Source organism: Cyprinodon tularosa, unplaced genomic scaffold (genome assembly GCF_016077235.1).
Source record: "Cyprinodon tularosa strain WSP-4 unplaced genomic scaffold, ASM1607723v1 ctg657, whole genome shotgun sequence".
Taxonomy (NCBI): Eukaryota; Metazoa; Chordata; class Actinopteri; order Cyprinodontiformes; family Cyprinodontidae; genus Cyprinodon; species Cyprinodon tularosa.
Window position 1 is genome coordinate 215,125 of NW_024039404.1, and position 13,232 is coordinate 228,356.

Here is a 13,232-nt window from a genome sequence, read left to right on the forward strand (position 1 = left end):
TAACACTCCCCCAACCACTTCCAGAATCGGTCACGTGGTATTGCGGTAGCGAGGCTTCGGACATCATAGATTTCGGCTCCTCCCCTAAACGAAGCAAGCCTTGATACACACTTTGCAGGAACACCGCCTCCACTACTCGACACACTACTCACAGCCTCTGCTTATCTCATACATCGCGTTCTAGTGCACGTCCCTTTGCTGTTTGATTTTGAACTTATACTTTGGCTGCAATAAATCTGCAAGAACTCATCTCTTCCTCCACCTCTGCATTTTGGATCCAGCTACATATTTCTACATTTACTGACAGACACCGTCCTAAACCAACTAAAATGCTGAGATTTACCTTTAAGAAGCTTAATTAATCACTTATGCTCTCCCAAAAATTTTAAACGTAAATTATTAGTGCAAGTAAACATTAGAAAAAAAACAAAAAAACATTTCTCTCAATCTAAATTTAAGCAGATAAATACCATTTGAGAAAACTTAACTGATCTAAAACTATATATATATATATATATATATATATACACATATAAACTCTGCCTGTCAGAATTATGTTATATTCTACAGTGCACCCAAAGATGAATGTAAATTAGATTTGTTTTATGAGTGAGCACTCCAGAATGATATTATAATATGAGCTCTACTTAATCCTCCTTTCTGTCAAATAATCTGATGGTTAAACTGATGAAGGCAATACATAAACAATTAGCATAATTTTTTCTAAACAGCATTTGAACACCTGCTGATTTTACCTAGAAAGTGATTTAAAAAATCAGTCAGCTAAAACCTAGATTTTCAGAAATATACCTCATTTCCAGTGGACATGACAGCTACAACGGGGAATTTCTGGACCTCAACCTCTGTGACTCCGACAGTAGCCAACAGACCGATTTCAGAGGGGCCCATATGGGTTCCCTTCGCCAGTACACACTCCCCACGCTTGATGTCATGACCAATAGGCCTGTAGAGAAACAAACACTGAATTCAAACAGCTAAACAATCAAGGCGCCCAGTTGCTGCCATATTCTAGAGAGATGTTATGCATTCCTTTGGCCTCTAGCCATAATAAGATTAACGAATGTAAAGTAAGGCAGGATCATTTCTATTGGACACATGCAGAAATAGTTTTTAATGTTAGATTTCTCTACAACCACAACCACAACAATCTCTATAAAATTACAAATGCAAAGGGAATTTAATTTTTTTCAAAATTGAACCTACCTGATGTCCTGTCCTGGACGAGCTTGTACTAGAATTCTGACCTCCAACTCCTCTGTTCCCTAAATAACAAATGAGATATTATTATTATCATTATTTTTAAACTAATGCAGTTTTTTATATAATCATGACTGCCTGCAGAGATTTTTTAAGAAATGGGTAACATGTTCCCCCACCCCATCCTGTATCGGGAGAGGGGAAACAAGCACTCAAAAAAAAAAAATAAGAAAAAAAAATCTGCTTAATGCTTAAATGTTCTTTTTTAAAAATATATATTTGTCTTTTTAAGGGATCAGCCTTCGAGCAGTGCAACCCTTCCGATGAAAAGAATGGCGATGTACGACCTTTACCCTATTTGCAAAAATAAAAATTTACTAAAGCTTTATCAGCATTAGTCACACACTGATAGAATTGGTAAAAGCTCCCAACCCTAACCTTGACACTAATTCTAGTATTTCTATTTGATATACATTAAGTAGTATTGTTGACATTTTTGCATAAAAGTTGTCATGGGAAAAAGCTATTGAACCATTCACTTCAGTTAAATAAACAGAGATCCATGGATTTCACTCAGTCGGCTTTTTATTTCATCTTTGCAAAGACATCATACAGCCCTTATTGCATTATAATCAGCCCTGTTCTGACTACCTAAAGTTTGTCTCTCACTAATTAACCCTGCTGAAAAGCTGTGAAGGTCTCCAAAACCTCTCTACTCAAAATAAAAAAACAGAGAGTGTGGAGAAAGAGTATAAATGTTTTGAGAACTACCCCATATTATGGCCAAACACTCCCTAATAGGATAAATAGCCCCCTCTCTCTTAGGGAAGTTCTTGCCTTGGAGCTCTGAGAACGAATAAATAAAACTCAGCACTCATAAATCTGTATACATACCTAGATAAATATATGTAAAAGGGAATTAATAGGAGGTAGATTTTTTTCCCACCACAAAGTCAAGGTGGTTGGACCTAACTCCAACTCCGTCTGTCTCAGTCGTTATGTCCTTGTTAAAGACACAGCCTCATTGCCTGCTCTGTAAGTCTCATCCAGGTAAGCTGTTTCCCTAGTGTGTGTAGTGTAAAGCGCTCCAAAATCCACCGACTTATAAGATGCTTTATAAGTACAGGTCACTTACTTTAAAGGCAAAAAAAAAACAAAAAACCCCCCCAAAAAAACAGTAAGAGCTTACACAGGATGTCATTCATGTAAGCACTGTGAATCTCTGTGTGGAAAACCACAGAATCCTCCTTACGCTCTTTGTAGCATTTCAAATAATTAGTTAATAAGTTAGTATTGATCTATTTATACATTTATCTGTTGTTCCCTTTGCTTGTATTGTGGGCGAAATGCTGAGCTTACATCTTCAGACTCTCGGAGGAGCTCGGTATCTTCCACTTGGACGACAGCATCTGCGCCGCAGGGGATAGGGGCCCCCGTCGTCACCCTCATCACCTGGCCAGGCATCACTGTGTGGGTAGGCTTTACATAAACAGAAAGGCAAAATCACAGTATAAATAAACCAGGGAATAACTGTCTTATAAAAGTTGCCAATTTTATGTTAAAACTAGGGATGCACGATATAATCGGCCCCCTATCGGTATCGGCCTGTATCGGCCTTAAAACTGAATATCGGACATCGGCCACCCCACCGATATTTAACCCGATATTTGATCAGCTTCTGAGTTTCTAAGTCTAAAAAAAAAAAAAAAAAAAAAAAAAAAAAAAAACTACTTCTTCTTCCTCAAAAACTTCTTTTTGACAGACTTAAAAACTTCCAAAGACGAAGGAAAAAATATTGATACATTAAAATATCACAATATCTTCGTATGCTGATATATTGCCATTTAAAAACACCATGTCAATCTCTTTTACTAATGAAATATTGCTATATGTCATCGTTATGCTACGAAATTCCCCGAAAATCCATGAAATTTTGCCATATTTTTATGTTGATATATTGACGCGCATTCGATCTATTTTACTAACAAAATCTCACAAGAATTAGCAAAATATCACGAGAGTTTGTAACAGAACGATGAAATTTCACGAGATTTTGAAAGTAAAATAGATCGATACCGCGTTTTTAAAAATCAATTTGATATCAGCATATGAAAATATATTTGAGTATATTATTTTTCAAAGTGTCAGAAATGGATAACAAAACTGCTATTTTCAATGACTACTTATTTTTGTCCAGCTTTAACATCAGTATCGATATCGGTTATCGGCTACATGAGTTTTAAAATATAGGCATATCGGATATCGGCCAAAATCCCAATATCGTGCATCCCTAGTTAAAACCTTTTTCTAGTTTGGCCCTCTCAATATGGCAACAGCAGAGATGGCAAAAGTACTCACTTTCCGTACTTGAGTAAAAGTACAGATACTTGTGTTAAAAAATACTCTGGTAAAAGTGGAAGTACTGATTAAACTTCTTCACTCAAGTAAAAGTAACAAAGTACAGGCTTGTAAATTTACTTAAAGTATAAAAGTAAAAGTAGAAACCACTTTTTTCATGCCGTTGCCTACATTTTAAATGGATGTCTGCCAATAGGACTAGATCTCCGTTGTGTTCATTTTCAATCATCTCGTCATCCATACTACTATGCTAACGCCGCCACCACCAAGCTGCAATGATTTGCCGCGAATGAATCCCGCCGAATCTGTCGATTCATCTTGTAGTGGTGCGTCAAATGCAACGTAGATTCCCATCCAATTAGATTGAATTTGGTATTGATGACGTGAAAAATAATAACGGTAACTCCATTGAAATGATTCAAAACTAAAGTAACGAGTCAATTTTTTAAAATGTAAGGAGTAGAAAGTACAGATATTTGTGTAAAAATGTAAGGAGTAGAAGTAAAAAGTCGCCATAAAAATAAGTAGTAAAGTAAAGTAAAAATATCAGAAAAAATCTACTTGAGTACAGTAACAAAGTATTTGTACTTCGTTACTTCCCATCTCTAGGCAACAGGGATGGAAAATCATCATGTGATAGAATAATATCTGTTTAATCTGATCAAGTCATGACAAAAATTCCTTATACATAAAAATCTTCTTAATCATTCCGTCAAAAAATCCGTAACTAATGGTCTCAAACAATCAATACACACAGCTGGCAAACATCCTTAAATCCAAATTTCTGATTCAGCTTTTTAACTTAGCGAAAAAAAGAACCCATTATTGTTTTGTTATCAGACGTCACCGAGCAATTAAAAAACAAACTACTAGAAGTTGTATTCAAATTAAACAGGGAAACCATCTAGTAAATTTCAATAGTTATCTATGAATTCTGCCTGTTTGATGTCTGATACCTCAGATGTTACACAGAGGGCCACTTTTCGTAACCATTTGTTAAAATGGGAAACACGACAAAACATGTAGTTTAAGTGAGGAGGATTTATGTTAATAGTCTTTCGTCATGAAATGGCTACAAGAAAAGTTATTCATCTGAACAACATTTAGAGAGGGAGGGATACCTTTATTTGAAACCCAACTGGAATTGTCAAATAGGGCCAAACAAAGATAATAGCGGTTCTTGATCATACTAGAAGACTTGTATGCAGCCCAGTCTTAATAATAATTATCAGAATGTTGACCTACACTAGTAAATGAAACTACAAGAAACTGTCAAAAAAAGATGTGACTTTTTTCATACTCTGAAGAAGCCGTACATGTTCCATTTCTGATGGAATAAGGCTTAAGTGGTTTAATGTCTGATTAAATCATATCAAATATAATTTAAAATTCAAGGATTGTTTCCTAAAAAAATAAATAAATACTAAGCCTACCAAATGTTTGGAGCAAAGGGTAGCTCAAAGTGACTGGGTCAATCTCTGGATTTAAGATGTGTTTACAGTTTAGTCCGCATTTGGAGAGGAGAGGCTCTTAATCACAGACTATGCTAAAAATACAGATTTGCAATGACAGCGAAGCTAAGAAGCAGAGGACAGAAGCCAAAAGCTTTATTTACAAAAGCAGAATTTGAGAATGCTGTTGAGAAAGATTGACAAACCTGTTCTCCAGCTTGGGATTCTCCGATGATGAAACGATCACCTGGGCCATCAGCCGCTAAAGAGAAAGAAATTTGAATATATTAGGCATGCAAAGTGATTAAAAATACGAGTGATTATTCAAGAGGCTGCCTCTCAAAACGAATGGATGTTTTTTTTTATGACAGGTGCAATGCAGCATTTGTGTGTGAAGAGGAAAACATTTTAATGTGTTTAAAATTAGAATTTAAAATGCATTTCTTACTCTAGCTTATGCTGTGGCTTGCAAAAGTATTCAAACCCCTTGAGCTTTTTGATATCTTGTCACATAACAACCACAGCCATAAATAGATTTTATTCTAATCTTATAGTAAAGACCAAAACAACTTGGTATACAACTGTAACTGGAAAGAAAATTTGACTGGATTTTTTTTAACCTTCAGCAGTTGCTTGATGCTAATAACAGAATAGAGTCCTCCTCTGTTTAATCTAATCTCATTACAAATACAGCTACTTTGTGACGGTCTCAGAGGTTGACTAAGAGAATATTGAGGAACAAAGAGCCTCTTGAAGTCCAAGGAACACAACAGACAGGTCAGATATAAAGTTATGGAGTTATTTAAGGCTGGTTTAGGCTATAAAAAGATATGAAAGCTTTGAACATCTCATGGGACTCTGTTCAATCCATCATCCAGAAAACAAAAAAGTATTGCACAACTCTGAACCTCTGAAGGTGACTTAGGAAGAACCACAGAGATCCACAGTTCTGGAGGGGGAATCTCTCATCAGTCACGCTCTGCACAAATGTGCTGTTAATGGAAGAGTGGCAAGAAGAAAGCCATTGTTAAAAGAAGACCATAAGAAGTCCAGTTTGCAGATTGCCAGAAGCCGTGTTGGAAAAACAGCAAGAATGGAAGAAGGTCCTTTGGTCAGATGAAACCAAAATTTAACTTTTTGGCCAAAATGCAACACACTCTGGAGAACTGATACAAGACATCACTCTGAACACCGTCCCCAATGTGGTGGTGGCAGCATCATGCCTTTCTTCAGCAGGGATAGAGAAGATGGTCCAAGCAAAACCTCTGTGTTAGAAAGCCTAATCCAACTCCAGACCTAATCCTATCCAGCACCTGTAGCAGGAACTGAAAACTGTTGCAACCAAACACTCTCCACCTAATCCTACTGAATTTGAACTGTTTAGCAAAGAAAAATGGTCCAACATTTCAGTCACTAAATGTGCAAAGCTTGTAGCGACATACCCTGTAAATCTTGGACCTGTAATTCCAGCAAACGGTGGTTCCAGAAAGTACTGAATACTTTTGCACAATCTCTTTGTGTTGATCTTTCACATCTAATTGAAATAGAAAAAATAATCTTTTTGTTTATAATGTTACAAAATGTGGACAAGTTCATGGCGTATAAATACTTTTGCAAGTCACTATATTTCTAAGCTGACTAAAGGGGGATAGATTTTTTTTTTTAGAATAAAAATTTATGTTTTAATTCCCATCCAGAGTAGTTTCTAGCATATAAATGGTATGATGAGCAAAGTTTGGTAAAGATTAAAGATTATAAGGAGTCGAATGGGAGAAGAATTGCTCGTCAGCCATAATTCATGGTTCCTACCTCTCACAGCATATCCATCCTTTACCGAAGCCGGAAAGGGTGGAAGGTTGTCTTTGGCATAAACGTCCTGAGCCAGAACACGACCCATCCCATCTGCAGAGAAGAGAAAAGAGCATACATGAGAGGTGAGGAGGAAACGGGTTGAGTGGAGGAGGTAAGAAGGATGGGAGGACAGTGACAGCTGGAGAGAAGCAGATGGAAAGAGGGTGATGTGCATCCGATTTAGATTGAGATACAGAGAGATGTGTCTTTATGTGTGTCTTTATACTTCAGGTCTCTTAAAGTATTTTTGTCTTTTAACTTACAAACATTATTGAAATAACAGCTTAATGAAAGAAAGACAAGCAAAAAAGAAAGCTACAGGTGTGTTGAGTTAAAAAAAAAATCAACAAAAATAGCTCAAGCTGCTGTGTGGATAAATCTAGCTCTTTATTTCACTTTACCATTGTGATTGTGTGGGTGTTTAAGATGAATATCTGAGCTTTGATATCAAAGCATAAAAAACATTGTCTGCAACTGTCATGCAGGTACTAAACACCTGTTATAACAAGGTGGTTTAAATGGTTAATCTTAACAAATCTTCAGTTTATGTCCCATCTCTTAACACTTAATCTAAGAAATTATTTTTTTGTCCCCCCTCCAATATTTCCTTCCAGTCATACTTAAACAGCCTGGTGGAAACATATACTGAGGCTGGGTCGATGTTAAAAATAGAACCGAGGGGACGTATTGCTGCATAAATTTGATAAAATGTTTTTACAACCGATAACCAAAATATCTTGGTATTTGTTTGCAGCTTGATTTTAGTCAGAATAGATTGAGTCATAATGCAACTAGATTAAAAGCTATGATTGATTTCCTTAAAACTGAAGTATAAAGATAAATTAAAAAGTAAAGAAATACAGTCTACATACACAGCAAAAAAATAATATATTACATATATGCAGGCTTCTCTCTATTCAGTAGAGGAGCTTCTTCAGCTGCTGCATCTATAAATATTTCATCTTCCGGATGTTACCTCCCTGCTGTTGTCTTGTTCTGAAGTCCATTAATGTAAATCGGGTAACTGAGGCCCCTTAAATCCAACATATGGTTTTAACTTCCCTTTCGTTATTAAAGTCATGTGTGTTGAAGTCATTACTGCAAAGCGTCCTTTTCTCTATATTGTTTTTGTAAAGATTGGGTCTGAGTTCAGCCTCATGGCCTTAGCTTGGTTTAATGTCCCTCTTCACAAGAGCTTGGCCTGTTTTGCCAGATGGATAACTTGACCCATTAAAGCTGTATGTACATATTTGTGCAAGACTGTAGATCATAAAAATATTTTTTTGTTGTGAAAAATCTGAATCTGTCCTGTGTATCCCTTTAAGTGTTTTTTGTAGATACGATGCCATTTGCTTTAAGTGTTGACTATGAGTGTCCATTTACGACAACAATGGTATCTTTAACATATTGGTAGATTTATGGTACAGTGGAGGATGTTCATCAAAATAAGTGGTCCTCATAATTGTCAATCATTCTGATGATATATTTACGTAAGGCCGTCCTACGTGCTCGTTCCCATTTTCACTTACCGGTGGTGTGTCTGACATAGTGGAAAAATTGGAAATCTTCTTTTGGAAAGTAAGCCTGTATGAGCGATGAAAACAGCAACTTATGCACGAGGAGAAATGGGCTCACGCACGCTCTCGCACCTTCTCGCATGCATTTAATAGGCGTTCCCTCTCGGGAGCAGGTACAGGGTTGTGCATGTGAATTTTTTTGTGGAGAGTGCAGGTTTTTTAAAATTCCCAAAATCCTCCACTATACCTTTAAGCTACGATGTTGACTGCGTAAGGATGCAACACAAGATTATTTTGCAAATCGATTATTTGTTGATTATTTTTTTAGATTAATCGATTCATAATCTAATATTCAAAGGGTCCTAAAATAAACTTTTTATGGAATTAAACCAGGTATAACTAAAACCTTTTTTACTTGAGGAGTCCTGTATAGAGCATAATGACAGACGGAAATGTTTTTTTTTTTATCTGAAATGAAAAATGTCTATATATATATATATATATATATATATATTTTTTTTTTTACAATTTTGATATTATTACTGCTCTAAGTGGGTTACTCTGTCAGCTAAATGTATATTTTATAGTCTCTATATTCCAGTAAACGATTAATCAATTACTAAATTAGTTGACGATTATTCAATGATACGTTAGATTAATCCCATTAATTTATTTCAGCCCTACGACTGTTCCCTTGAAGTTCATGGACCTGACAGTGCTGTTTGCTGCTATTTTTAGGTATGGTTTCTTTGTTACCTGCAGGCCCTTGCAGCAAAGAAAATGTGTGTGATGGAGATTGAAATTACTTCTGCATGTAGAGACATGACATCTTAGCATCCCTAAAGAGCTGATATCAGTTCAATACAGAAGGAAAATAAGATATTACAAAGGGGACAGCAAAACATTTGATCTGGTTTAGGAACCTTTTGCCTCCTCACCTCTGTAGTTGATGATTTCAGTGCCCAGGACAGCGGTCATCTCAAGCACAGTGATGAAGGCCTTATCCATGGAGGTTAGGGGGAAAGGAGACATGCGGTGCCTGCGGGCCACCTTTGTGATATCCACCGCACTGTGACCTACGGAGATAAAGTTTATAGACAATGATGACATAAAAAGTAGGCAGAATTGAGATATGAGATTCTTCCCCATGTGTTTGTACCACACCCCCATTAAAAGCAGCAAATTATATCTTTGAGAAATTCAGGCGATCTAATTAAGGTGGTTAGCTGAGCAAACGGTTGTTTTTTTGTGGAGAGCCTTAACAATGTTTAGGTAATATTGCTGCTGCCATTAAAGACAAATATGAGAAAACCAGAATTCATTAACAATAGATCAACCTAATTCCTCATTTGATAGAAAAAAAGTAACTTGAAAATTACTTTGATTTTTCTAAACTTAAAGGACTTCAGTAGCTATGCACCCATACAGCTAAATCATCCATACAGTATAATATTAATAGTAAAGCATATCTTAGAGCAAACAGCTCGTTGAAGCATAGGTAAACTTTCCATGTAAAACTTCCAATCACCTCTACTATTTTTAATAGACTGATTACACAACTCACTGATTTCACTACTTATATATTCTGGTGGTATAGTATAGAATAGTTTAGTATAGAAAACAGTGTTTTATGACATTTTCTACCCGAATTTTATTCATTGAAATGAAATGTTTTGAAATAAGCCGCCAATCTCCTCTGCAGGAAAAATCAACCAATCTCCAAAATCAGACTCACCACCAAGAGCTTTTAAACCACAGGGTTAGTTATCGGTTTGTGAGATCTCAAATTTATGCCATAAGGCTCCTCCTCCTCATCCACATTTGGCGAATAATAATAAAACTATTTAGTTTATGATCTCGCTTTCAACTGTAGTGGGTGGTTACTGTTTTAAGTAATGGTTAGCCACTGTAGTAGCACTGATGCTCAAGTTCTGAATTCTTTTGCCTCTGTTCATGGCTGTCTTGAGCTGACTGTTCTTTCTTGCATGCTTTATTTTTTATGTTATTGCTCCAGACATGAAGATTATAATCATCATCATCAGATGCATATAGATTTCATTTTCTACTTTTAGCATTATTGTTAAATAGCAAAGGCAGTTATACCAGATGATTATCAAATATTTAAACTAAAATACTGTTCACTTAAACAATATAACATAAAAATACTAGTTTGAAAATAATATTGCTGTGGTAAATTAGAAATTAAAAACATTAAATTTAAACTGAATTTGGACAGAAAAGTAACAAAGACATAGAATAGAATGCATTGACATGGCTAAAGGTGTTCCTTCAAAGGCTTATCCTTTTAAGCATTTTTAGTCTTTATTTAAAGACCTGGAACGGCATTCAGAATTTGACAGAACTCTGTTGGGATTCTTTCTAAGGAGAAGAGGAATAAATGCCAAAGGCATGACCGCTCAAGATCTCTCAGAGGCAAACGTTCCCTTAAAATGACTGTATTTCTCTCTGTCAAAAACAACTGTTTCCTGTTATCAACTTGCAGCTTTAGCAGTTTGCTCAGGTTTCAAAAGATATATATATTTTTTAACTAAAATACACAATTTTGTAAAAAGAAATAACAGTTTTCACCATAACATATGAAGATTGGATTAAGATTTATTTTCTGTATCTAAGCAAGAACACAATTTGCATGAGCAGAGATTGGCAAGACATACTGACATGTTTATTTTCACAAGCTTTAGAGCACAGCTGGATGATTCAGGTGCTCGATAACAGCTGCTATGATCTAATAATATCTTTCTAATAATTCCAAAGGTAAAAAGGAGCAACGCTATGTGTAGCTAATGGGTAATCTGCTTTCTTTCCTCGTGTCTTTATCTCTTCCTACCTCTCTCACCCCCTCTGCTTCTCTGCCTCCCGGCAAAGAATAGCCACCACACTTTGATTTCCCATGACCTAATTTTTGTCTCTTTAAACATACTCTTATGCCTCTGCTGCATATTCTTAAAGCTTAACATGAAGCTTAACAACTGCTGGCACACACAGATGCAATAGAATAAGACAGCAGCCACATGCAAGAAAAAATATGTTCTTGGGAGTACAGACAGCAGAAGACATGAGTTAAAACTCACTTGATCTTAGGATATTTTCTTTACTGCTGCATCGTGACTGCACCTGTAGATGGATACGGACAAAGGGAAAAAGGAGAGGAAAGAAGGAAAACAAAGAATGGCATTTTTTGTAATAAAGTCATTCAGAGAAATAAAACAACAAGCTGCTCTTTTAAAACGGTCGAGATGACAAGCTGGTCATACAACATTCAGAAGCACTAGCAAAAGCTTTGTCACACAACAATGTGTTTTTTTTTGTTCCTTTTAGAGGAGATGTCTGCATCTCCTGCTTTACGTTTTTAACATTTAAATTATAGCACAGCGATAAATGTGCTGTCATACTATCATTAAAGTGAGCAAAAGACTGTACGGACAAATGTAACAAAACAGAGTGTGACAATAATAACATCACAACAAAACAAAATCATACAATAAAAGATGTTGGAACTGTGCTTGACTGAGTTTGACATTAGATGCAGTGAAAATGCAGTGCTGAGTATCGATCGGCTGTTCAGATGCGGCGCTGGATGGAAAGATTCTTCTGGGAATCTTGGATGCTGAGTGAGAGCTTCTCATAACTCTACGGTGAAGCAGGAGGAGAGCAGAGTTTATTCAAAATTAGCTGAGATTCCCAAAAATGTGAGTCGTTCAAAAACTGAAATGTTGTTTCTGTAGCAAATATGATACAAATTTAACAACGACATTATTCTAATTTATTTCCTCTGTTAATTGGCTACTTGGTGTTTTGTTGATAAATGCCCAATCATTTAGTTTCCTTTAGCTGAATTAGTTGTCCATCTGCTAGCTCACAAAACACTTTTTAAATACTGCTTAAAAGGTGTAATCATTTGTTTGTGAGATAAATGCTCTTTAGTATGACTGGTGTGATCAGTGTGAAGGATTTAGTGACAACTAGTGGAAAGGTGACAGATAGTAGCTAAATAAGATGATTTTACATCATTTATGGATGCCAATCTAAGTTCCATTTTTGTCATGATACATTTAATAGCTGAATTTTTTTTTTATCATTTAAAAGATGATCATTATAGCTAAATAGAAAAGGACACGTGAGCTTTTTTTTTTTTTTTTTTTTTTAGAATCTATAACATATCAGACTGCATTGTTTCTGGTTTAGCACAGTTAGGATCAGCAAGGGTCTTTGTGTTTGCTAAATCCCAAAATATGAGGAAGAACACAGATCTTTAGCTTCCATCAAAGTCAGAAATATCCACTTTGACAGATAATATTCTGTTCTCATGATACAATCTATTTGTGAAATACACCAATAGATTACAGTGAAGGTCCCCTTCTAACAAAAAACCCCGACAACATGATGCTACCAGACTTTTCCCTGCAGTTTTTCACAGCGTTAATTTATGGTAATCTGCTGACCATGAATATGATTTAGTGTCAAACAGTAAGGGGAGAAAAACATGCATTCTATGAAATACAGATTCTGGATGCATCAGGTAAAAAAATAAAAAAATAACTCATGTCTTCTGAATGCACATAGGGGATCATGTGCTAGTTAGAAGCGGTTTGAATAATTTTGATTGGAAGACAGTTGAAAATAAGCCCTGATGAGCAGATTACTTTATCACATGTGTTGTAATAATGTAATGTCCTGTGACAATTTAACCGCACCCTGATTGCATGAAATAAAAAGGCGTGAAAGGGAACCTACAGTTGTAGTAGAGCTTTAGGTCTTTCTCTTTATAGGTCAAGAGATAATAATAAACCAATCAGTACTGCACTGGTAAGTTAAT

General features: G+C 35.8%; 1 protein-coding gene across 2 annotated transcripts in view; it reads right to left on the reverse strand.

Moving 5' to 3' along the window:
* The window catches only part of gphnb (gephyrin b), a 132,747-nt gene that overhangs the window by 11,972 nt on the left and 107,543 nt on the right, over positions 1-13,232 (reverse strand). For both annotated transcript variants that reach the window (XM_038309110.1, XM_038309111.1), the window contains 7 exons: positions 11,488-11,530; positions 9,334-9,471; positions 6,837-6,929; positions 5,234-5,289; positions 2,578-2,697; positions 1,225-1,283; positions 811-964 (listed from right to left, as the gene is read on the reverse strand). In XM_038309110.1, the coding sequence (XP_038165038.1) occupies positions 811-964; positions 1,225-1,283; positions 2,578-2,697; positions 5,234-5,289; positions 6,837-6,929; positions 9,334-9,471; positions 11,488-11,530 (663 nt within the window). The remainder of the gene's footprint in view (positions 1-810; positions 965-1,224; positions 1,284-2,577; positions 2,698-5,233; positions 5,290-6,836; positions 6,930-9,333; positions 9,472-11,487; positions 11,531-13,232) is intronic.